The sequence below is a fragment of the Ambystoma mexicanum genome, chromosome 6q (assembly GCF_040938575.1).
Source record: "Ambystoma mexicanum isolate Mex_15411 chromosome 6q, UKY_AmexF1_1, whole genome shotgun sequence".
Classification (NCBI taxonomy): Eukaryota; Metazoa; Chordata; class Amphibia; order Caudata; family Ambystomatidae; genus Ambystoma; species Ambystoma mexicanum.
In genome coordinates this window covers 1,424,016,782-1,424,043,890 of record NC_090937.1, presented here as the reverse complement: position 1 = coordinate 1,424,043,890, position 27,109 = coordinate 1,424,016,782, and the positions used below count along the sequence as shown (strand labels likewise).

The following is a 27,109-nucleotide window of genomic DNA, read 5'->3' as shown; positions in this document are numbered from 1 at the left end:
TTACTGACCTCAACTGAAGTCACTGTGTGCTGGATATGAAAAGTTACTTAACTGCATTATTCTCTCTTTTCAATCTTATTCCTTTTTTAATTGAAAGTTACTGGTAGTTACTGCATTTTCGATTTGCTGGTGTGCCTTGTTTATATATAAACAAATCTATGGGATACTTTACTCACCGTAATCGTATTTCTGATGCTTGTATCTGCTTAGATTCACATGCTATGCATAGGCCGACATCTAGTGGTAGCCGCAGAGTATTACATTTTTGGGTTTCAAAGCTCAAAAAGGGACGTCGATAGGGCATGCCAGTAATACTATCCATAGTGTGACTTCCACTGTACCAATGGCCCTTCACGCGTCAAGGTCACTCAGATGGTTTTGTTTCTGACATGAGGTAGCATGAATTGTAGCACGAGTACAGATGTAATAAAGCAGATAAGAACAGATAAAAGCCAAAAAACATCTATGCACCTTCTACTCCACAGGGGAAGAAGGGTGGGCGCATGTGTATATCAGCAGATAGAAGCATCAGAAATACGTTTACGCTGAGTAATGCATCACTTCTGAGGCTTGTGGATCTGCTTAGATCACATGCTATGAATAGATTAGCGAGCAGTGTCTGGAGAAGGTGGTGGGTTGCGAGAAGGTACAGCGGCAAATAGATGTTTTAGCACCACTTGCCCCACCTGTGAAGGCTTTAGAATGTGTGTCAATGCTGTAGTGCCGAGTAATGGTATGAATAGAGCTCCACGTTGCTGCTTTGCAAATGGCGTCCAGCAGGATGTTTGCAATAAAGTCCAAACTAGCTCCTGTAACCCTGGTAGAGTGAGATCTTGGTGTGAAAGGCAGAGTCTTGTTTGATAGAGAGTAGCAGAGTTGTATGCATTTCACTATTGGAGAAGGTGTTTTTTTATTTTGAAATTGTGGTCGACTTTCCTGCTAGGTGTCGGAGACAACCACCCTTTCCATCTAGTGTATGCAGTTTTTTCTCAGCTGTGCTTGAAGGGTTTTGAAAGACAACTGGTAGGTTCAATGGACTGGTTGACATGCAACTTCGATATGAACTTAGGTGAGAACCTAGGGTGTGTTCTTAGTAACAACTGGTCTTTGTGGATAACAAAGAAAGGGGCTTGCACTGACAAAGCTTGTAGTTCACCGACTCTTCTTATGGTGGTGATAGCCACCAGAAAAGCAGTCTTGTATTTAAGGCGTTTAAGGTTACATGTCTTTACACCGTATATTTTTCACCTTAAGGATTTTTCATCTACATTTTTTTACATAAATCTTTACCCAATGTAGAAACCGATTCACCTGAAAACCTGTATACCCAATTTATTTTGTTTTTATTGGGGGTCCACCCCCAAATGTTTTCCAGCCTTAAGTCGGTCAGATAGCACAGCAAGTAGAGCACTCGCTTTGATGTCCGTGCAGAGCCTGTTGACGCAGGTTTGAATACGGGCAACGCCAAACTCAGCCTTTCATCCTTCCGAGGTCGATAAATGAGCACCACACCCCGTGGGTAATAATGAGCAGCGCTCAGATACCTCAGGGTTCATATCGCTATATACCCCAAACATTTCCACATTTTTTTTATAGGGGTGGTCCCCCCAACCTCTGTTTTTCGTCCTTAAAAACACCCCAAATATTGCCAAATAAATGTAATCCTTTACCCCACCCAAACATGCATACATTTTTCACCTAAAAAAATTCATTGAAAGATATTTGATGAAAAATCTTTCAATGAACGTTTTTAGGTGAAAAAGCTTTAGAAGAAAAAATCTTCAGGAGAATAGTCTGTATACTGGTGTTTAAGGCTGATGAATGCATAGGCTCAGAGGGGTCCCATGAGTTTTGCAAGTACCACATGAATTAATGTCTATTCAGGATAGAAGAGCATACTATATCCAGTTCATTATGTAAGTCCACAGATTTAATAAAAGACAATCGCTAAACCCTCAGGTGTTCTGAATGTTAATACACCAGGACCATATATGGTTATCCCCCCTGCCCCCTTGGGGAATACGCAGCTCTCCCAATTTTGGGGTAACCAGACCTACTTCAGCCAGATAATCCCCAATATCAGATACATATAAATTAAAAAGACAGGGGGCAAGGGCACAATCCTGTCTCAGGCCCACCAGAGTTACAATCCTACGTGACAATTCCCTTACAGGTTGAGTCCAACACGGATCCCTGCATTGTCACAGAACCATAAGCCGCAACAGATACCCCCTCACCCCCGGAGCCCCAAGTTTGCAAGCTTAGCCCACAAGCGGCTCAAAATAACAGTTGAAGGATGTCAACAAATCAATCGAAGCCACATAGATTTCCCCACCATACATTCCCCAGGCGGTTTCCTATAATGCCCTCATAACCAATCCGTTCAAGTTCGTGGAATGACACGCTCGATACCCTGTCTGGAATTTGTTTAATCAGTGTGTGAAGTAGTCATCACTCACTTAAGTGCGTTAGCAAAATGGATGCACACATCTTACAGTCCGCGACGATTAATGCTATAGGACACTCTCTCCCCGCGTTTAAAAATAGGAACCACATAGGCATTTTGCCAAAATCTCACCATTTTTCAGGATACTCTTAAAAAGCATGGCGAGGACCTGCGCCCATGGGAGGGCCCTTATTGGTGGTGGTGGTGGTGGTGGTCAGGCCGTTAGGTCCTGCCGCCCGTATTGTTTTAGCACTTTTAATAAGCTTTGACAACACCTCATAGTCAATAATTGGCCTTCATTCACCCGCACCATTTATTTAGCATTTGTAAAGCGTGCCTAACCCTTAGGTATCTGGGCGCTGGAGACACAAGGTAAGATAATTTACAAGTGTCACCATATATAAACATTTGATATACAGGTAATACATTTGAAGAATTTACAATATGTACAGTTGCAGTGATATGCAGGTAGGTTAATTTACAGATGTTACCGGGGGCATCCGGATAAAAACATCCTTTCTGTATCTACAATAGATTTTATACCTTTGTTTGACCAATCTAATTCTAGTATTTTTTTGTACTTCATCCTGGCTAGAGTAGCGCATCGAGCTCAGGTTTCGATGCATGGATGCTTTCACACAGGCTAGCGGATGGTTAAAAATATGCCTGTGTTTATAGCATGAGCCTAACCTTAAATTAGGGCTAGCCCTTTCAATCAAGCAGCCCAAGAAATTATTGAATTCTGTAGGTGTGAAAACATGGAGTTTCCAATCCAGGGTACTAGTATTCCTGAAAGTGGATAATTCATTATTGAGGGTCCCTATATTCTGGGGGGGACCATCTAAGCCCTTTACCCTGTCCCACTGTTCTAAAATTAGTAAGTCGCCTTTCATCAACTTAGTTACTAATGTATCAAAGTCCACTTTCAGAACACTGTGGTCACTCCACGGATTAGGGGACAACTTAACCCCTGTATTGGAAATTACATTTATTTTCCTTTATTTATTGGCCACTTGTTAGGCGTTTATGCAATTAGCAAAACTGTTTCAAAGCGGCAACAGGGTGGCAATAGGGGAAGGTAGACAATGAATTACAAAAGGATAGTCAAATTAATAGTACAAACAAATGATGAGAATGAAGGGGGGACTAACCTACTAAGGTTTAAATACCTTTTCTTGTGTGAACTACTGTTCCCAGGAATAGTAAAGTGAAATTGACTTTACTTACCCTTTCTCTTTGTAGCTCCAGCACACTTCTGTGGAGTGCTAGGGGTTAATTAGTAGTCCCTTTTCCTATCCACTCATGTAAACATTTTTAATGTTGCCCTCACTACTTTAAATGACTGGTGGCAGTGGTTTAATTGTCCTACCATTGTGCTTTTCTACCGCAGGCTGAATCCTCAGCTGCAGTATAGCATCCATGAGTGACCATTTTGTCAAAATGGACCCGGTGGTCTTTATTCAGCATTTTCTGTTTGTGAGGTCTTTCTTGGATTTTACTCTGGGCACCAAGCCAGTTTGAGTCTTTTGTTTTGCCTTTGGCGGGCTTCAGCCCAGAAACCCACCTCTGGATCAAGTGTGTCTGGAAGGGCAGGAAGTGAGGAAGGTTCCCGAAACTCCCCTGTCCTTTGTCTTTAGGAATGCCTCAATGTTTCCAGTCGTGATTGGCTGTCTAGCTGTCCTTTTAGGACAGCCACCCTGCAGTTTGAGTGACAGCTAGGCTGTGCTTGAATGGGAGAAACTGGCTTAAAAGGCGAGGGTTTTGGGAATTAAGACAGTCGACCACTGGGAAGAACAACCAAATGTAGAAACTGTGATAGAAGCTTGCTGCACCCTCCTGGACCTTTAAATTGCCCGGGGAAGCCCTGCTGCTGTGCCAAAACTCTTTTCTAATCGACAAGAAAAGCTCCGGAACGGACGACTTCTTCCCTTGGGTTAGTGGTACCAACTAACCCGAAGACGAACTCCACTGGACCATCTTCCCTGACTGGCTGTCCTCCTTTGCTGCTGCAGGAACAGAGTGCCAGGGGTCGAGCAAACCGTAGTCTAGTGAAACATCTGATCCAGACAGAAGCTCCAAGAGTCTTCCCATGACCCTCCAGAAGCAGGACGACCAGAGCTCGAGTCCCCTCGCCAGAATGCAGGACTAGAGGAGTGAAGGAAGCCCAACCGGTATTAAAGATCCGCGGTGGTGCGGTTTACCGAGCTCTGAAACCGCAAAGTGCTGTTGATCCGAAAAGAGCCTGTAGCTGCTGCCGGGCTCAGAGTTGCTGTGCAGGAGTCCTCCAGACGTCCTCCCTCTTATCCCCACGACTGAGGCCCAGGAACCCAGGATCTGCATCACTGCAACCAGACAGAAGTCAGCTGGACCACTCTTCTTCTAACCAAAGGTACTGTTCTGAATTGGGGCTCTTACCTCAGGGTCTTTAGCTTTGCTCTTCTCAGTTGAGACTTGCAGTAACTACGTTGCTAGCGTCGATTTCAGCTCTATCCTTCAAGTGTAACAGCTTGTGACCCTGGAGTGATTTTTTTCTTCAACACTCTCTCCAACTGCTATCTAAGAAGTGCCCCAGCTCCATAGACTGTGCTCCAATTGACTTTGGCTGTCCTGGCTCCCTGCAGACTGTTCTAGTCCATTTGACTGTGATACTTACTCTCCCTCATAGGTGATAACTTGGTTTTTAACTATTATTAGTGGGAAAGGTTTTTATCTAGATTTTATTGGGAGATTTAAAGTGATCACATGCTCCGAGAACCTGTTTAACCTTTTTGCTTCCCTTAACCTTTCCTTTTGACAAACCTCAGAATCTACAAAGTGTACTAGTGCTATATAAATGCCATTACTGTCCTAGTTAGTGTAGACACCTCAGGGTGTAGGAAGTGTGTAAGACACATCTCTAAAGAGTATCTACTAGCTTTGTGGTGGATTCTAGAAGAGTATTATAAAGTGTATCTGATTGCTGCATATATTGCCCTTTTTAAAGAATGCTTATTTAAAAACTGTTTTGTTTTAAGAGTTGCCTGCATTCTTGACTTCTATGTTCCCTGTTGTGCTCTGTGCTTTGCTGTTCTTTCTATATTGCATCCGATTTTGCTAGTCTGTTATTGTTCTTTGTTGCGCTCCCCTCTTTCATGCCCCCCCCCAGTACCTACCCCCATGTCTGCCCCCTTACACGACGCCCCCACCTTCCCCTGCTTGGGCAGCCCTCTCCTCTCTGCCTTTCCTTCCTGCACCCCCTATGGTGCTCTGTCTCTCCCATGTTCTCCAACTGCTTTTCTATCGACCATCCTATCCCTCTCACAAAGTATGGTAGGAAGCTCAAATGGGACATCTTGGTCTCAAACCCAGGCCTCCCTATCCTCGATACCTACACACCAGTGCTTCCTCCAAACAGACCCTTATTGACATTGTGTCATTTTCTCTCCATGCCCTTTCCCCGCCTCCCCCGCATATGGTCTTTGTTCTCTCTTCTTTCTCCTCTTCTCCGATTAATGGTGGCACCCGGTGGGATGCCCTCCTGGCGCCCTTCCACCTCTAAAACCATTATTAATGTCTACTTAAATGGTACCGTCTTGAAACAGGGCCCTCACACCAATCTACTTTTTGTTAGACGCTTCCCACAGCTTATCAACTTCCTTTCCTCTCCTGCTACCCCTCCATATCCCTCTGTGGCTCCTCTGCCGTCTCCTTCCTCAGCCACCTCTTCAGCACTGTCTGCTGCTTCTCTGGCTACCCTGTTGTCTCCTTTGTCTGCCACTTCTCTGGCACTCTTCTTCCTCTCCGACTACCCTGCCTTCTCTTCCTTCCACTGCCCATCCTCGGGCACCCACAACACTTCGCAGGGCATACCTCTGGCCTGTACCCCCTCCTCGGAAGTCCTCCAAATGTGGCAACCTGCTCCACATCGCTACTCAACTCACGTTCAGCTGTCAAGCATTCCTCCGACATCTGCCATCTTCTGGAAGAGCTTGATTTGGATGTACTCTTCTCACTGAGACTTGGTTCACGGTCAGCTCTGTCACAAGTTAGGCAAAGTTTGTATGCAGTACCCTCTGGGAACACTACAACCAACTCGGACTACAGGTATAGGAAACCCAACATTTGGTATAAGCTTGAACTACACAGTTTTGGTAGCGTGTTGAGCAGCCAGGCTTATCTCAAGATGGGTCAATGTGAGCTCTAGGGGAGTTACACAGATATTCACAGTGACAAGTATTAAAATAAACTCTTGCACTCATGTTTTCTTGAATAAACAATTATTAATTTATCAGTTAGAATAAGCCTTCTTCGGAAGAGAGCAATATAATAACACAAATACACTTCAATACTGTACACTCTTAGTTTCTAAATCAGTAAAGACCCCTTTGGGATGGCCCACAGACAACCTACACCCTCAGGTGACTTCAATAGCTATGGTGCTGGGGACATTAATATCTTACTGTTTGCATTTATAATACTGTTATAGGTTGGTAAAAGGAAATGATTATTAGAACAGCAAGAGACCACAAATATTCTTAAGCAGGAAAATACTTTTGAATTCCCCACAGCACAGTCATACAGTATAACAGGCCAGTATAACTGGCTAGGTCAAAGGCAATGGGCAAAAGTCTTACATAGTATGACGCACTACTGGTAGGTGAGTAGAAAAGACTTTGCACAATGTTTTAGAAGTCTTTGAAGAAAAGAAGAATCAAATATAGGGCTAAAGCCGTTAGACTTGTGAGTGGTAGAAGATGCAAGCAACTCCACAGCAAGAGGTAAGTTCTCTCAGACTTTGCACAGTACCTTTGAATTGAAGAAAAAGTGCAGCAGATTACTTCTGTTCCTGTGTAGCTCTGCAGATCTCACTGTTCCTGGGCCTCAGTTGTGGGGACAAGAGGGAAGACTTCTGGGGACTTCTGCACTGCAATGGGACAGTCACCACTCGCAAACCGGCAATTTTGAAATCAGTGTCTGTTCAGTGTTTCAGCTCCTCGCATCTACCGCAAATAGCAACACCGCGGTTCCTGGCTGTCAGGATGGGCTTTCCTTGCTTCTGGGGTCCTGCACTCTGTTGAGGGGGCTCAGGCTCGATCAGTCCTGCTTGCTGGGAGTCCAGAGGATCTTCCTGGAGCTCTAGAGCAGCGTAAAAGTAACGCTCACAATCTGGTGTTCCTCTCCTTGGCTATACTGTTTCCAGCAGCAACTCTAGAAATTCAACCAGCTCCGAGAAGGATGTCCAGGTGATTTACTTTGGAGTTGATTGGTCCCACCAACTCAAGGGGAGAATTCGTCCTTGCAGGGGCTTCTCTGTCGATATGAATTTGGAGTTTTAGCACAGCAGCAGGGCTTCACCGAGCAAACGAACGGTCCAGGAGTTGCAGCAGGCGCCCATCTTAAAGTTCTTCTTCAGAGCCTTCGTCCAGTGGTCGACTCTGCCTTCCAAGCCAAAAGCCTCGCCTTTTATTCAGTTCTCTCCCATTCATTCCAGCCTAGCTGTCAGTCACCCAGCAGGGTGGCTGTCTTTGCCGGACAGTCAGCCGGCCAATAACTACAGAGTGCATTTGGGTCTCCTAGGAGACTAAGCACAGGGAGTTTCGGGCACCTGCTTCACTTCCTGCCTACAACCTGGAGCCGGAGGCAGGCTTCACTCGTGAATCCCACCAAAGGCAAAGCAAACAATGGGACCAAACCTTGTTTGACGTGCAGAGTAAATATCAAGGTGGTCCTTTCCACAAAGAAATGGCAAAAAAAGAAAACCGAGGCCTTTTTGACGAAAATTGCACCCTTGGGTGCTTTACTGCAGCTGCGAACGCAGTAAATGCACACCACAGTAGTCAAAATGAAACCACTGCCACCAGCCATTGAGTGAGGTAAGGGTAACAGAAATGGTACATGAGAAGCTAGACAAAGGGGATACTAGGTAACCCCTCCAGCACCCTATTGTAAGATTGTGTGTAATGGGTCTAGAAAGTTAGATAGGGAATAGCACAGTGCGATACATCCGACTATCCACCTAGAGATGGTGGTCTTAGAAATGTGGTCACCTTCTCTGCCTGGCGCTATGGAGACAAAAAATTGATCTGCTTTTCTCAGTGGTCTGGTATTGTCTACGTAGTAGAGGACCGCCCTCCTCATATCTAGTGTGTGGAGTTTTACCTCAGCTCAGCTGTTGGATTCCTGGAAGAAAGCCGGTTGCTCAATTGACTTGTTTACAAGACATTTGGAGACAAATTTAGGTGAGAACCTAGGGTGAGTATGTAAAACCAGCTTGTCTGTGTACAACAAAGAAAGGATCCTACTCTGACAACGCTTTGATTTCACGGACCCTTCTTATGGAAGTGATGGCCACTAATGTTAGGGAGAATTCTCTGTAAAGGCTAATTTCCCAAACCTAGTGAGTCCCCCAGCAGCTTTGCTGGATTTTTGGGGTTTATTTTTTTCTCCTGCTAAGAGTGAGACTCTTTCTCCCACTCTTAGGGATGATTTGAGAATGTCCTTTGACTTTGTAATGTGTTTTATGGGCTATAGGGTCTTTTACTCCATAGGGCTTCATGTGTTTTTGGTATATGTGTTACACAGCACCCTCAGTGCAGTAACATAGGGGTGTCATAGTGACCCCAAACAGACTCCATACCCTGGGACTGACTACTGTCTCCAAGGGCTTGTAAAGTCACCATTGACTTTACTAGTCTTAAATTGTGAACAGAACCAGTACAAATCATCATATTGTGGAAGTACTGATGGGGTTAATTCGATTGCCCCTGGGTCTGTTTTCCAAGGGGGCACTGTTCAGAGTCCCCCCTTGTCGAGTTTCTGGCTGGTGGCAGTGGATACCACATGAAATATCCCACCGGAATATTTCCTATGGGATTTTCCCATTCATTTTATACGCACCACTTTTTGGTGCAATGTTAAAGATACCGCTGGGTTATTTATTTAATATTTATTCCCCGGTTGGGTCTTTTTGCCAGGACTCGGTTTTAAAATGGCATTTGTGTTCGCCTCTGAAACTCAACCTAAGTCGAGCCCTTTGTTCCACTTTTGGCAGGCTTCCGCACAGAAGCCTCCAAAAGCGGTGCTACTCTGTCTGGGTCTACAGGATGTGTGGGAGGGGGGGGAATAGGCACCTTGGCAACTCAAGTCGCACTCTTGTGCGATTGGCCCAGTGGTGAGCCGGCTGGCTCACCAACTCGCATGTTTGACAGCTAGGCTGATGAATGGGGGTTTTCTGCATAAAAGCAGGGCTTTGGGGACTGTAACTTCAGAAGTCGCCACAGGACCTAAAGAATCTAAAGAGGGGAGAAGCTGAGCCATCTACAACAACGACACCACCGGTGCAGCCCTGCTGTATGAAAACTCACCACTTTCCCGACAGATAAGATCTTCCAGGAGAGTCTTCTTCCCTTTGAGCTGGTGGGACCAACCAGTTCGCCTTTTTCGCCTTCCTGGATCGGCTCGTGATCGAATCGCCCGTGCCAAGCACCCCGGCGGCCGGATAGCCACGCTTCACCACTACCACGAATAAAAGGGTAGTACCTTTTCACCGGGAAACTCCACGGCTGGTTTCTTCCCTGGCAGTGCAACGACCTCCAGTTTTCCTCCACGACGAGATCTGCACGAAGCTCCGACTTGCACCCGCTGCCAGGAACAACTGCCCCCGCTGGAGCTTTCTCACCATTTCAGGTACTGTGTCCCGCCTGGTCTCCCTTGCAACAGACCGTTCAAGGTGTCCCGTAAATCCTTGACTCTCTATCCTGGGGTGACCTCGGACCTGTTAACATTACCTTTCTAACTTGATCCAACCTCTTGACTTTTCTGCAAAGACTTTGAGTGCATTTCCACTGTGTGATCTTGGGCACATTCCGCCTTGCTCTCTCCATGAGTGGGCATGGTTTATGAACTTTTTTCTCTACAGTAGACCCTGCCTTTCTTGACTTGCTGTGGGTCCTTAAGTGTTGGTACTGTGTGTTTATCCTATTTCAGCCTTTTCTCTCCCTTTTTAAATAATTATTGGAGTGCCATCTATGGTTACGCGCTCATTTCTGTTTTGCTAAATAAGTGGTGTCTTAACCTAGACGTGTCAAATAATTAGGGAGGTGTATATATTTCCATTGACTGTTTGAACTTGCTTGACATTTTTTTACAAGTGTGTTTTTAAATAAATTACATACTTTTATACCCACGCTCTGGTCAGTGTTTGCTTGTACTACTGTATTTCTAGCCATATTGTGTGTACTCTATATACTGCCTAACTCTTCTTGAGAGAAGTCTGACTGCTCAGCCACAGCTACCAGGTAAATCTGGGTGGTACAGACTGCTACCAATTGGGTTTACTGCTAACACCTGTAGTCTTAAACTTTTTGCAGTGGTCCCTAAGGGAACTGCACAGGTTTCTGCCTAACAACTAAGAAGGCAGTTTTATAAGTCAGGTGTTTGAGACTAGATTTGTGCACAGGGGGTCTCATGAGTTTAGTGAGTACCACATTGAGGTCACACCCTGGCGGCGGGTTCGAAATTGGAGGGTGGAGTCTCTTTACTCCTTCCATAAATGCTTTGATGACGGTACTTTCCACCATGAGATATTATTATGAGCGGTCGTGTAGGCTGCCAAAGCTGCCAGGTGGACCTTTAGGGAGTTCAATACTAACCCTGCATCTAGCAAATGGAGCAAATAAGTTAGAATGTGGGATGGAGTACATTCTATGGGGTTGATTTGTTTAGTCTGGCACCAAATTACGAATCTTCTCTATTTGTCAAAGTAACAGTGCCTAGTGTTTGGTTTTCTTGATTCTTTCAAGATATCCATGCATCTCTGTGGCAGGTTAAGATGTCTAAACTCTGACCTCAGGAGCCATGCTGCCAAGTTCACTGAGTGCAGGTGCATGGTTAGTCCCTCGTGCTGGGCGAGTAGGTTGTACTGGCACGGGAGCTTGATGGGATCGCACATCGCCAGTCTGCGCAGATGTGGATACCATGGTTGTCTTGCCCACATAGGAGCAACTACGATCAGCGTCATCGGTTCCTTGTGTATCTTGTTCACCACTTTCCTCATGAGAGGGGTTGGTGGAAAAGCATAGGCAAATATCCCTGACCAGTTCATCCATAGGGTGTTCCCCTTGGAACCTGGCTGGGGGAACCTAGACACGAAGTCTGGGCATAGACTATTTTAGCTTGGGTCTTAGGTCTATTGTGGAGAAACCCCACTGGGAGAAGAGGTGTTCTACGACGTCTGTGTAGTCGCCATTCGTGTTCCTCTGGAAGGGGATCTAAGCTCAGCAAGTCTGCTAGCGAGTTGAATTCCCCTGGAACATGTTGGGATGACGGGTAAATCTTCAGTTTGAGTGCCCATTTCCAAATTTGTTAGGCAAGCCTGGACAGATTTTGAGAACGAGTGCCTCCCTGTTTGTTTATGTAAAACATTGCAGTTGTGCTGTCTATAAGGACCTGCACTGACTGGTTCGATAAGAGGGGTTTAAATGCCCAAAGCGCTTTGAATACTGCTGCAAGTTCCAGCAGATTGATGTGGTTCTGAGCTCCCCACCCCGTTAAGGTGGTGTCTGTTGTGATGATGGCCTGAACCTCTGGGTCGTAGAAGGGTTTCCCCTACGTTAGATTCTCTATCGTCCACCAGCGAAGATTCTGTACTAGTGTTGGTGAAACGACCACTAGATCGTCCCACTGACCACTGGCCTGAGACCACTGTTTCGCCAACCACTCCTGCATGGGTCGCATGCGCAGGCACGCGTAGGGAACCAGGTAAATGCAAGACGCCATCATGCCTAGCAAACGCATTGCTTTGCGCACCCTTATTTGGCAACCGGCCTGATAGAGGAATTTGCAGCAACACATTTCGAATTCCTTCCTCTGACGGAAACGCTAACCCCTCTTGAGTATTTAGGACAGCTCCTAGGAACTGTTGCGAGGTGCTTGGCACCAGGCTTGACTTTCTCGTTGATGAAACCCAATTTAAAGAGGAGGTTGATGGTTCTTTGGATGTTTTGTCTGCAAATTAGGGGGGGTCTCCCCTGTAATGAGCCAGTTTAGGTAAGGGTACAATGGGATTGCCTCCCTGTGCAGGTGCAGGTGCGCTGCCACCACCTTGGTGAATACCCTTGGAGCCGAGGCTATTCCAAACGGCAGCACCTTGAATTGGTAGTGCTGGTTTGCCATCTTGAAACGCAAGAATCTGCTGTGCACTGGGACCATTCAAATAGGCATCTTTCATATCAGGTGTTGCCATGTAATCCCTTTTTAGTAGGGTGGGGGTGGATTACCTTTTATAGCGTAGTCATGCAGAATTTTTGTGGCTTGACATACGTGAGATCTTTCTTTGGCACAAGGAAGTAGGTTGAATAAATACCCCCGTTTACCTGGTTGGCCGGGACTACCTGGTTGGCCGGGACAACCTCTATGGCGTCCTTTAACAGCAGAGTGGCAATCTTCTCGAGGAGGTTTCGCTGGTGTTCCTAAGTGTACTTTTTGCAGTGGAAGGTGGTCGTGGGGGCACTTGATTAATTCGATGCAGTAGCTGCCGGATACTGTGGACAGCACCCATCTGTCCGAGGTGATTCCCTCCCATGCGTGGGTGAAGTTGATAATGCGCCCCCACTACTGGGGAAGCATGGGAGGGGACCTGAAGCACAACATCACTGGCGTACCACCTCTAGCAGGGCTGCCCCTTCCCTGCCCACAACCCCTGCGCTGCCCTCTCGGGTAGCCCTGGGAAGACTGATTGGTTATTCCCCCAAAATGAGCTCTGATTCTGGCTATAGTTAGACCCTCTTTGGGAATTTTGGCCTTGGAAGCGGCGAAAATTACCACTCCCCCTCTGTCCAGAGGGTTTGTTAGTGAGTTGACCAAGGGATTTTAAAGTGCCATACTCGTCTTTCGCCGTTTTGAGGGAATCTCCGACAGCTTTGCCGAATAATACGTTATGCACGAACAGCATGTCTCAGTGTTGCCTGAGTTTCAGGCTTAAATCCAGATTGTCTCAGCCATGCATGCCTTTTAATGATCGTACCCTCAGCGATTATTCTACCAGCATTATCAGCCGTGTCGAAGTAAGTCTTAAGGAGGCAGCCAGACACTGCCCTCCCCTCGGTTGCCACTTGTGCTAACTGGGTCTTTAAAGGTTCTGGTGCAGAGGAGAGTAAAGCAGAAACTTCCTCCCACTTGTGGCAATTATAGCTCGCCAAGAGGCTAGCACTGTTGGCTATCCTAGACTGATAAGCCACAGAGGAGGCGACTTTCCTACCTAGGCCATAAATGCTCTTGCTTTCTTTATCCGGGGGAGCCTCTGAGAAAGCAAGTGGGGTGCCCGCTCTTTTCCTCGTGGTGGTGACAACTAGGGAATCTGGTTTGAGTTGTCTCCTAATTTATAAAGGGTCCAAGGGAGCAGCACGAAATAACCTCGAAACACGGATTTACTGCACGTGTGAGGTTGGGGTTTTGTAGGTATGGCTGAATCCTGTGCTGAATTGATTTAAGTAGCGGTATGGACTGAGTTACTGCCCTCTTGTCACCCAGGATTTGCTCTGCAAAATCCTTGTCTTCAACTTCCCGTGTATCGATTTGGAAGTGTTCAGCAGCCTTGGCCAATACCTTGTTAAGGAAGGGTTGGTTATCGACTGGAGAATCATTTACAGGAGTGTCCTTAGGAATTGGGGATTCTAAGGTGCAAGGGCAGCCTCATCTTCAGCCCCCTGTTCTTCATCATCCCTTTAATAAGGGTCTGCATCCTGGTCCTCATTGAATTGAGGGTCAGGGTCTTCATGTAAGAAGCAGGTCATAAGGCTCCACACCAATGGGTGTGACTAAGCCCTGAAAGGGGGTCTCAGTGCGAGACCACTTAGGAGGGGGTGGAGGAGAGACAGGTGTGGCTTTAGAAACAGATGGAGCTGAGGTGGGAGGGGTGTTCCTATAACTTTGAAAATAATTTGGATCTTTTTCATAAAAGTTAGCCATAAAGGTTTTCCTCTCATTACTCTGTCTATAGCTGCAGAGCTCCATTCCTTGGAGCTTGGTATAGTAACAGTTTGAGGGGTGAGGCTCATGTCCACATCTGCGCGAGGTGTAACCTTGGTTTTAGGGACAGGCTGAGGATCTTTAGATCTTTTTGCAGCTTTGTTATCCCCATGCTTCTCCTTAGTGTGGGGATCTTTAGAGGACCTTTTATGGCGTTTACCCCCTCCCCCATGGCCAGAAGTTGTTTTTCCAGACTTTTTGGGCATTCCGCCTGGTCTGCGCAGCGCGTCGACTTTCGGATGCGAGTTGGGACACGGCATCGTTGTCAGACGCCCGGGTCTCAACGGTAGTTTGATGGGCGACACCTTTTCCATCCGAGGACAGCCGGGCCCTGTCATGAGGCGACCATGAGCGGGCACGCCCAGAGGACAGGGATTCGGTGGACCGCTCCCTAGGTGTCGACCGTTGCCGATCACGCGATACGTGTGTCGAGTCCCAGCCAGGGCCAATGTGCTTGGTGGTGGGTGTATGTGTTGCGCTTTTGCTGCCGGGTGTGGTCCCCACAACATGGCCGCCAGCCTGTCCTACGGGGTCAGGGGCCTGGGTAGCCGAAGCTGCCCACTCGCCGTCCAATTCGGCGGCGTTACTGCCATCTCTGAAAGCGGCCTCAACGGCCATGGCTTCGAGCTGCCTGTTGTAGTGGGCCCAGCGCTTCGTGGAGCGGTCCTTTAGGGTTTTAGGCTTCAAGAGCCTACAGGTCTGACAAGATGCCTCGATACGGTCTCGAGGGAGACACAGATTACAAGGTAAATGTACATCTACCCAAGGGAACTCTTTTTACATTTGGGGCAGAATTTTAATAGAGTGCTCTCCATATGGTCAAATTATGGCAGCGGGGCGAATAATATGTAGGAAAAGGGGAATATAATATATATGACCTTCCCACACTCTCCGTACTGACTGGGCCGAGGCCCGGCCTGGCCTTCCAAGGCCCCATCGCGGCAGTCTGACGGAAGTCTCACAGAACCTCACCAGCGTCGTTCTTTGGTGTTCGGTGGACAAAGGATAGGAAGAAATCTAACGTAATTGAAAGTAGATAAAGGCAGTATGCCGAAAGGAACTCCGCACACATGCGTCCAACTGGTATGGTGGAAAGAAAACAATCTGAGGGACCTACACGTGTGAGGGATCATGGGTACAGTGGACATCACACTAGGGATAGTATTACTGGCACGCCCTGTCAACGTCCCTTTTCGAGTTTTGAAAACACCAATACTCCGCAGCTTCCACTAGATGTTGGCCTATGCACAGCATGTGATCTAAGCAGATTCCACAAGCGATAGATATATATCCCCTCAGACCTCCCCTTCTCTAACCCTCTCACCACTCCTCTCTCTCGGAGTGATCAATTTCCAATTTCCTGCCACCTCTCTCGCTCTACCCCTCAGGTCGAGCCAACTCCAGCACTGCCACCTACCTTCTGGGTTATCTGACCCATGAAGTGTTTGTCAGTTGAGGTTTTCGGCGTTACTTTCTCTCCTCCTCTTGTACCTTTGGCAGACTGACCCAGACATAGCCCTCTCTAACCTTCATCTCTCCATCTCCAACACTTTGTATGCCCTTACCCCCGTCATGGGGATCCACTTGAAGGCCAAATCCAAGTACAGCTCTTGCTAGGATTCTGACCTTGCCACTCTTAAACGCAAGTGTAGGGCGGCTGAGAGGAAGTGGAGGGCATCAGGTTTGTCACTGCGGCATCTAACAACTCGGCCGAACTTTTCAAAATCTGTAAGGAGCTGGCCAATGCTGCTGCAGTCTCCATTTCTCCTGTCCCCCCCCCCCCCCCAGGCCCTCTGGACAGCCTGGGCTTCTCATTTCACCACAAGCTCAGGGCATCTTGCCCACCCTCTCTTCCTCTACCACCTCCTCCTGCTGCTGCTCCTCCTCCTCCTCCTCCTCCTCCCACTCCTGGCCCATCTGACGCAGTCTCTCCTCCTCCTCTCGCTCTTGTTCACCCCCAACAATGTTAGTAGGCAAGTTCGATCTATGAAAGTCACATCAACGCAGGTTCTCCCCTGCTCATTCAGAACCATCAAGGACCACAATGACACCCTTGCTCCAGCCTTGGCAGATTTCTGCAGTCACTCCTTTGCCACTGGAACTTTCCTCTTTAGCACTCCCTTGTATACGCCATTCTAAAGAAGCCCCTGGCTGATCCTTCCTCTCTGGCTATAGCCCGATCTCGATCACTCCTTTCCTGGCCAAACTCCTGGAAAAGCTGGTCATCTCCCCGCTGTATCTGCACACTGAATCTGTTGGTTGTCTCCAAGACCACCAGTCAGGCTTCAGAGCTGCCAGAAGCATGGAAACTGCTATCCTAAGCACCTGTGAAGATCTGCTCTCTAATCTTCACTCTAATATTCCTTCTGTCCTCATTCTCCTTGATGTATCCTCTGCTTTTGACACGGTCAACCATGCCATCCTGCTCAATCGTCTCTGTGACAATCTGGTTATCACTGATCAAGCCCTGGCCTGGTTGACCTCCTTTCTCACCGACCAACCCTCTCAGGTCCAACTGGGTGTCTTTCCTCTCTTCTATTCCTCTCTACTTGGTGTTCCCCAGGGGTCTAAACTCTCTCCCTGGCTTTTCAACGACTACCTGGAACCTCTTGCCCACCGCATCGCAACTTTCTGCTCCAATTTTCAGTGTTATGCGGATGACACCCAGCTCTCTTTCAGGCTCCCCTCAGCCACCTCTGCTCCTTCTCTCATACCAGACTGTCTGAATGTAATACAGGAATGGTGTGCAACCAATGATCTCTGGTTTAATGCCAGTAAGACTGAGATCATCCTCATTGGGACACCTGCTCCCTCCTTTCCTCGCTCTCTGGCTTCCCACTCTAGGCCCTCTTCCTGCTCCTTCCTGTGAGGCTAAGCAATTTGTTGATCTTCAACTCCACCCTCTCCTCACATCTCCCGACGCCTCTAAGAAGTCAAACTACCAGCTGCACCTCCTCAGAGGCATTCTTCCTGTTCTCACTTTCCCCCCAGAAGCCACCGTCTCCAGAGCTCTGGGGTCCTCTTTAGACTACTGCAACAGCCTCTTTCTAAATGTGCCTGCCGCTACTCTTAGACCTTTACAACTTATCCAGAACAGGACTGCGAGATTTGCCCTTGGCCTCAATCCCAGGGATCGTATCTCTCCAGCTCTTAAATGTCTTCACTGGCTCCCCGTGGCTGCAAGGATAAAGTTCAAGGCCCTATGCATCGTCCACAAGGCTTTCTAGGGCCTGGAACCCTTCTACCTCCAACTTTCCCTTCCAAAACAAATCTTCCTTCTCAAGCTCTCCGCTCATTAGCCTCCAACTTGTCCAAGCAGATAGTTTGGGGCAGATCTCTCGCCTCAGCTGGGGCCTCCCTCTGGAACAGCCTCTCTCAAACCTGAGCAGAACCACCTCTAGAAGCAACTCGAGACCTTCGCTTTCTCTCTTCCTCTCCCATTCTGATGTCCCCGACTGCTCAGCGCACTGGTCACCTGGATACCCTCTGAACTCTGGCCCAGGCTCCTGCATGTCCAGTTGCCCTTGAACTGCCTCCTGGCTCCCCAGCACTTAAGGGTCTGTACCTGAAACTCTACAGTACCTCCTCTCTGCACGTATGCGCCACCCGCTGGCTGCACCGATTGAGTTACCTGCAATTCTCCCTTCCCCTGCAACACCCCCCCCCGCACTTGCACGATCTGAATGACAAGGCCTACTAAGATCGTTGTTTTGTCCTTTGTTTCCCCGCTCCTTGTCTTGTCGCGCCTAGAAACGCTTGTATACTGGCGCGTTATAAATACCAGATCATTTAGCTGTGGAAGAAGCGCACAACTTTGTAAGGAAATCCCCCTTAAGACGCTAGGCTAGCAAAGGGCCAGAGAGACTGCAAACTGGAGATAGTGTTACTAGAAAGTCTATCCTATCCTTCCCATTAAATCCCCAGTCACTGCCAAAACACTTCCCTTTACCATCCTGCAGTAACCAAACACCCTTTCTTTAGGCTAAGGTTGAGTGTGGGTTCCTCAAACCTGAAATCCACCTTTTATCTTTCCGCTCCTCGTCTCATCGTGAAGAACCCCATGCAGTGTTGCATCAACATTCCGAGATCTAAGTCCTGATGCCGCGTTAAAATCTCGTGAATTGTGGACAGGGGTGGGAGGGTTGTCATTTTGGATTGTTTAAGAGTTTGGGGAGATAGGAGGATAGATTTCTAGACAAAACGGGGAGAGATTCTGACCTCTGTCCAGATACGTCCGACAAAGGCCTTGCTCTAACTCGACAACACCTACCCTTGATGGGCAAATGTCTCAGCAGGCCACCAAGCACAGCACTTCAGGGTGTTCGAGAGGTTTGATGCATCACAACCTGCCAACCAACATACTAAGGAATGTGAAGTAGGAGTTTGCAGTCCACTAATTCTAAGCAGCCCTTACTCCGTACCAAAGGTTCTCGTCTCAGGTCTTAGGCAGGTAGCTCCTGGTTATGTCTGACTTTATATACTGCCCCTGTCCCTCCTGCCAACTCAGTTGTTTGTTATGTTCCTCACTGAATACAATGTATCCATTTGCGAGAAAGACATAGTGGCATTGTGAGGTAGAGAAATGGGAAAAGTCTGCAAATGTGACATGGCAAGAAGTGCAGGTTTGAAGATCGATTTGTTTATAGGTCCCATTCTCCTCATGCCACGCCACACTGCACCGCCACCACAGGCCTAGCTTTTAGCACACAAACAAATGAACCACCACTAAGCTCTCATCAGCCCCATCGCACTCTCCAACATCAGCAGCCAACCATAACGAGAGCCATGTAATCTATCAGATCTTGGGCTCTTTCTTATGACTAACATACCACATATTTCTCAGCCAAACACACAGAAAACTGATTGGTGCTCTGGAACCAGGTGCTTCAGACCAGCACTCATCCACACCACAGTTGTTGCCATCCATCTTTCCCACTAATGTACCCCACTCAATTCTTTCTTAAAGAGCCATGCCAAGACTAACCACCAATAGTGGCAGAAGAGTGCTAAACAAGACCACATACATTACACTGTTGTGCTGCTAGAGCAGTTTTGTCAAGATCTGCAGATGTGGCAACCTATCTATGGGTTCTGGGGTGGGTGATTATTCATAATCGCCCCTAGGGGTCTCTGGTACAGGCTAGAGATTCTTTGGAGGAGAATCATTACTGTATTTCCCATAGACTTCGATTGTGTCTTCCTGCTCTGCTGCATCTTCCTCTGGGGCACTTGGTTCGTTCTTTGGCTTCTGGAACACCTCCTTGGGGTATTGCTTTGGGCTTTCCTGAGGTTGCTTGTCACAGAATCCACACCTGTGGGGTAGATCTGACTTACCTCCTCCATTAAAGAGGATGGCCCCATTGAATTTTTACAATTGAACTGGGATCTTTTTCTCACTCCCTCATGTGTTTTTCCTGACTGGGCTTTTTGTGTTTTACTGTTTTATGGAGTCTGACAAACCCCATAAGCATCTGCTTTTTGTACAGTGACACAAAGCACCTTCGGGGCAGTGCCACTGAAAAGTCCCTTGGACTTAACTGAATGTTTAAATACATGTTCTTTGGTGAACTACCGTTCCCATGAATAGTACGATGAGCCCCGTCTTACTTCTCTTTGTGGGACCAGTACACAACACCCTATGTGGAGTGCTGGCGGATTACTTCGTTCCTATCCCACTTCTCATGTAGTATTTTATGTTATATTCACTTACTTTAAATGGCTGGTGGCAGTGGTTTAATTTTACTACCAGTGTGCTTCTTTACCCCAAACTCAACCCTCAGCTGCAGTACAGCATCCACGGGTGTCCATTTTCCCAAAATGGCCCTGGTCGTTTTTTTTTGCCATTTTCCAATTGTTAGATTCTTCTGGGCTTTTACTCTGTTAGTTGAAACTGGTCTGAGCCCTTTGTTCGTTTTTTGCCTTTGGCAGGCTTCAGCCCTGAAGTCCGGCCAGGCTCCAGTGTCTCTGGAAAGGCAGGAAGTGAGGGAGGGTCCCAAAACTTCCCTGTCCTTTGTCTCTAGGTGTGCCTGAACGAAACTAGTCCTGATAGGCTGGCTGGCTGTCCTTGGGCATCCCAAGGACCCTACAGAGACAGGAAACCTTGATCCAGAGTTTCCTCACCAGAGTCCAGGACCGAGGGAGCAAGCTTCTTCCAACCAGAGATATTCTTCATTGACGTCGAGGAAAAGGTGCCAAAACACAGAAGTGCCGCTGAAACAAAGGAAATCCATAGCAGAGGAGTCCTTCTCCCAAGTTCTGCCGCAGGAGCCCATCAGACGTTCTTCCTTTCTTCACCATGACCACGATCCAGGAACATTTGTCTTTGAATCAGAAGTACTGTGGGGCTTGGGGCGTTCACCTGTTAGCCATAAACTGTGCTTCCTATCCTACTAAGTGCTTTTATTACACTTTAGAGTTGATACCAACTATCCTGCACTGAACAGCTTGTGCTCTCTACAAAGTAGCTCACTTGATTTGCTGTGATTTCTTCTGAACTTACTAACTTTATCTAACAAGAAGTACATCAGAACTATGATATGGCATTTGTAACGCGCCTATACACGAGTGTTTCAAGGCGCGACGAGGCGGGGGGGGGGAACAAGGGGAAGACAGACAACAATCCTACTAGGCCAGGTATCATTCAGACCGCGCAGGGGTAGGGGAAGGGAAAAGTGCAAGGGGGAGGGGGAAGTGCAGTACAAGTAAGTAGAATAAAAATAAATAAATAAATAGGGCCAGCTGGTTGGAAGTGCAAGGTAAGTGCAGGCAAGTGCTGGGAAGGGGGGCTGTAGGGATACAGAGAGTCCCGCAGTGCAGGGGGTGCGATGCCAGGGAGGCAGTGCAAGTGGAGGGTGGCTGGGCCCAGGACCGAGGTCGGTGAGAGTGGCCCAGTTGCAGATTCAGTGCAATTTCAGTGTAGAATTTAGCAGGGGAGAGGGACAGAGAAAGCAGAAGCAAAGAGGAAGGTTTTGAGGTGCTTCCGGAACCGGAGATGTTTCTCCTCAAGTTTCAGGGAGTCAGGAAGGCTGTTCCAGAGGGAGGTCCCTGCCGCAGAGAGAGATCTACCCCCAGCTCGTTGCTTTGAGAAGCGGCTGACCCTGAGGGAGTTGGAGACGGATGAGCGAAGGGCTCGGGAAGGAAGATATTTAGGGAGAGAGAGTTGAAGGTATTTTGGCCCGAGGCCCCAGAAGGCTTTGTGGCTTTGGCTGTCATAGCTCCCTAAAGGTACTCCTCTGGACCTACTGGCTTTGGCATTACTTGTTCCCTCATAGGTTATAATTGTGGATACTATTATTGCTGGGATAAAAGTTTACCTGCTTCACTTTAGGAGATTATAATTGTTTTACAAACTGTTGAATTTAGGTTCTGCCTTATTCTAACCTTTCCTACCTTAAAATAACTCAATAACTGAATTGGTAAATGAAAATAAGTGCACTGACCTTTACAGAAGTCACTGTGTGCTGGAAAATGTGTTAGCATAAGAAAATGAACAACTTTTATTGTCTTTTAAAACTGAATCCAAACTTTGATTGAATGTTACTAGTAGAAAACACTTTAAAGAATGCTTATTTAAACCTTGTGTATAATATAAATAAATATTTATATAGAACGGTAAGTGTGTGTTACTTGGCTACTTACAGATCAATTGTACAGCTCACATTACCCCTCTTAATATAAGCCCATCGGCTCAGCCACACAACCAATTTGTGTAGTACAGGCCTATATTAAAAGGTGTGTTACCCAATACCAAGTCTTGTGTAATCCTCACCAGTTGGACTGCACCAATTCTTACCCAACACCGCCTCATAATAGTGCACATTCTGCCTGTTCCTGGTTATAGTGACACTTCAAATGGCTCAAAATATAAGTGTAAAAAATAGTATGCATCATTTTGGTATTCGGTAAAAGTTCAACAAGCTTAAGATATTAGGATAGGACGACGATCACACCATCAAATTGGTCGTGGGTAGCACTTCTACATATCAACAGTCGGAAAAAATATATATACTAATTGTCTTTTTTAATCAAACAGTGGTCAATCTTAATGTGTCCATCTGCTTCATAGGAGTGCTTAAGTCCCTGTGGTTATAAAAATCCATTAATTGACCATGTTTAATTAGGTAGGGATCAACATTGTGGTGTCCATCTGCCTCCTTGGAGTGCACAATATAACTCAAGTGATGATTGTGATATTCATTGCCGAATGAAGTTCCTTAGTAACTTGAGGTGAGTGAGCTATTTCTTTTTTCAACAATCAGATTAATTACAGTAACTAAAGATGATTAGAACATACATAAACTAGGAGCAGCATAACATTCTAAGTAGAGAACATACAACCTTCGAGATGGATCCAGTTAACTACCAGGCTTTAATATAGGTTCAGAGTTCCTAGAAATCATTGGTTAGCGGCCATTGGAAGCAGGGCAGGACATAACATTGATTTATTCAGTAGATACATCTTTCCCTAGATGAGCTCATTAGTTGCTAACATGGGATGAATCATTTCATGCACTTACAAATTATATTTATAAATTGATCAACAATGGGGTTTGTAAAACAGTCATGTTTATTACTATTTTTTATAAACCCACCTGCTATTGGTTTACTAAAAAAAGGTTAACTGTATTTAGTAGAATGGATTGGAAACTCGCCCCTGATGAAGAGAAAGATTCTCTAAACGCGTTGGGCCCGATGAATAAATACTGCTTCAAGCCACATTTGTGATTGCATGATATAGTGGTTGTTGAATTGACAATTCTTAAACTTACCTTGGAAACCTTACAAGTACTGAAAAAAATTGGGTAATTTAACAACTTTTTTTAAGTTTGACTTTATTTTTAGGCCTATGACAGTGTTCGGGGGATGGGAGTTTCCAAATTGGGAACTTTCATCCAACAGCTTGTCTTGAGGCACATAATAGTAACCAATAATCCCATATGTAAAAAGCTATGGTGACAAAGGTATTCCCACTGCACTGTAAGGTGCAGTGTGCAATGTTAAAAAGTACAAGAAATCAAAACAGTTCAAAATAATTCAAAAAGGGAAACAGGTCCCCAGTACTGATAATCTGAAGGACCGATCAGTTTCCCCATAACAATGAGCAATAGGAAGTTGGAGGCTTTACTTCCCTTCATAATTTAAGGACAGGACAAAAACCGCTAAAAGAATGGGGTTCCATAGGAAACTATGGAGGGAAAGTTGCAAAATAGACATTCTTTCCCCAACAACTTTGCTGCTGCTGGGCAGATGTGGCGTTTGTGGCTGTCCATGATTGGACATCCCGCAACTGTTCGAGTGGTGCAGATTTTTTCCAGTGCTGGTCTGTGGTAACCCCCGGCATGAATTTGAGGTAAGAGGATCCCCGCAGCTGTTCTAGTGATCATCCACTGGATCCAGGAGTCTGAAAACAAGAATACTGCTGACGAAGACCCCTTGAATTGCTGCAGAAGTGAACCATCATTGCTCAGGTAAGCAAAGCTAAAATAGCTTTACTCACCTCAAATGACAGGCAAGTGTTGAAGACAAAGATGCTGGCGATTGCATTAACATCTATGGTGTGAAAATGTAAAAGGAAATCTCTTTATCAACCAATGGATTACCCCTTCCTCCATGCGCACACATCAAGGGCTCACATTCAAAAAGGGCAGGAATCCACACTATCCCAGACACACACATGCGTATGCCTGTCGGAATTTGTTTCAGGCAGGCTACAGTCCCCAGTTCCTGGATACAGGCATGCTGTTGCGAAATATGTTCACTTCTGTGGCCACCCACCAAAACAAAGGGACAAGGGATAGTCATGTGAAACCTCAGGTATTCAAGAACAACAAGACATCTATTTTGGAACAGCCAGATCAAACTGTTTCCACCAAATACAATAATTGTACACAAAGCAATAATACCACCAGCCTACCCACTACGGTGTACCCCTGCCTTATGAGTCAAAAGGACTCAAGGCAGAGCACCAATAAAAGAGCAATTCAGGCAAATTCAAGCTTGCTAATAGGGAAAAATTAAGTCCAAAACACAAGAAATACTGAAAAGGGTACATGGGTATACCTCATCAGGTAAAAAGTGGGCTTTCTAGCAAACAGGTCCTAACCCCCTGCCCTTGTAGCCATGAGTGCCCCTAAACCAAACAAAGGTAGAGTGGTAGTGAAAAATAGCTCACTTTCAGAAATCAGTCAAGAAACACATTGTTTGCAGATCTGTTTGGGGGTTGGGGGGGAGAGGTAGTGGGGTCATTCTGAAAGAAATGGGACAGCTTTAATAAGATTCTTTTCTTTCTATTTTTTGGCAACACTCTCATACTGCCTTCAGGCCCCAGCTCAGATGGCGTGACTTACTCTCTTACCATCTGCTGAGTAATAAAAAGGCTATTAGCCATGCTTAGGCAGGAGGGAGTGTTGAAACGGGCCCAAAAGGCACTTAAAAGCAACATCTGTTGTGATTTACACAAATGTTATCTGCTAAGAAACACTATGCAGGGCACATCAACCTTCACTTTTAAGGCCATCCCTGACCAATTAGGCCCAGTTATCCCACAAAAATATTGTTTTGCTCACCAAAAGAACCCTCTTTACCTGCCAAAGGTTTGTACAGTGTCCTCCAGAAGTGCTACACAACCTGCCCTCTAACTCCTGGGCAGATAAACTGAAACACCAACACACAAACAGCAATAGAATATTATATGCTGTAGGGAATCCTTTAGCCATTTTCCAAGATGAATAATTGAAACAAATAACTGTCCAGTAATGGTTTACTAGATGGTATCGGAGTCTCTTGAAATACCAACATCTTTAATCCAGGATTGAAAATACCTGCGACACATGCTTAATGCATGTTGTCAATCCTAACAGATGAAATCTCATCTAATTGTATGAAAGTAGATAGCCATACCTGTGTGGAGACTAACCCAGCTGCATAATCGGGTGTAGCATTTTCGACAACAGTTTCTTCTTTTGCTGGTTTATCCACAACTTCTGGATCTGGTAAAGATAATGGAAATGTGTTTAGTACCACCCCACATAGGGCACCCCTTCCTTCCTGTACTGTTAATATTCATGGATCTCTAGAGGGTGGAAGCATCAGAGTCCAATAGGTTGCTGCACTAGGGCGACATGCCCTGCAGTGCCACACAGCGGGCTACTTCCTCCCCCCACTGTGCGCCTGGGTGTGAGCAGGTTCCCTGCAAACCAGAAATACTTGCAGCAGAATCAACACTGATTGACAACACCTGCACTGGCTGTGAGCTGCAAGTAAAGACTTCCTCCTGGACGTGATGAGCACTGAAACCTTTAGGTGGGGTACACCAGTGGCTGAGTAGGTGAATTGTGCATGGAACCAGAGGTGCGCCTCTTGATCCCTGTAACAAAATATATATATGGGATACATTACTCACCATAATCGTATTTCTGATGCTTGTATCTGCTTAGATTCACATGCTGTGCATAGGCCGACATCTAGTGGAAGCTGCGGAGTATTGGTTGTTTTTTCGAAATTCGAAAAGGGGTGTTGACAGGGCGTGCCAATAATACTATCCCTAGTGTGACACCCATTGTACCCATGATCCTTCATGTGTCGAGGTCCCTCAGATTTTTATTTTTCTGACATGTGGTAGCATGATGTGTAGCGCGAGTACAGTTGTATCCAAGCAAATACGCATCAGACAAGCTCATAAGCATCCATGCGCCTTCTCTCCGAGGGGAGGAAGGGTGGGCGCATGATACAAGCAGATACAAGCATCAGAAATACGATTACAATGAGTAATGTATCCTTCGGCTTGTGGAATCTGCTTAGATCACATGCTGTGCATAGATTAGCGAGCAGGGTTATAAGAAGGTGGTGGGATGCGAGAAAGTTCATTGGCGACCAGATGTCTTAGAACCGCTCGTCCCACCTGTGTATCTGTCTTGGACTGAGTGTCAATGCAATAATGCCGAGTGAAAGTGTGTATTGAGCTCCATGTAGCTGCTTTGCAAATGCTGTCTAGAGGGACATTTGCAATGAAAGCCAGAGTGGCTCCTCTGCTCCTTGTGGAGTGAGCTCTGGGCGTAAAAGGCAGTGTCTTGTTTAATAGGGAATAGCACAATTGTATACATCTGACTATCCACCTGGAGATGGCATTCTTCGAAATGCAGTCATCTTCTCTGCCTGGTGCTATGGAGACAAACAGTTGATCTGTTTTTCTTAGCGGGCTGGTCTTGTCTACATAGAGGACCGCCCTCCACACATCTAGTGTGTGGAGTTTTTACCTCAGCTGAGCTGGCGGGTTCCTGAAAGAAAGCCGGCAGCTCAATAGACTGGTTTACGTGAAATTTAGAGATGAACTTAGGGAAGAACCTAGGAAGAGTACGTAAAGCCAGCTTGTTGTGTACAACAAAGAAAGGATCCTGCACTGACAATGCCTATATTTCACTAACTCTTCTTATGGAAGTGATAGCCACTAAGAAGGCAGTTTTGTAAGTCAGGTGTTTGAGACTAGACTTGTGCATTGGCTCGAAAGGGGGTCTCATGAGCTTAGCAAGTACAACATTGTGATCCCATCCTGGCGGCGGGTTTGAAATTGGAAGGTGGAGTCTTTTTACTCCCTCCATGAATGCTTTGATGACAGGTACCTTCCACCATGAGACTTTATTGTGGGAAGTGGTATAGGCT

At 46.4% G+C, this 27,109-nt stretch overlaps 1 protein-coding gene across 1 annotated transcript in view; it reads right to left on the bottom strand.

The window, feature by feature from the left end:
- Positions 1 to 27,109, bottom strand: part of NELFA (negative elongation factor complex member A) — a 386,029-nt gene that overhangs the window by 194,159 nt on the left and 164,761 nt on the right. The window contains exon 7 of the mRNA XM_069632129.1: positions 25,352 to 25,440. Coding sequence (XP_069488230.1) covers positions 25,352 to 25,440 — 89 coding nt within the window. The remainder of the gene's footprint in view (positions 1 to 25,351; positions 25,441 to 27,109) is intronic.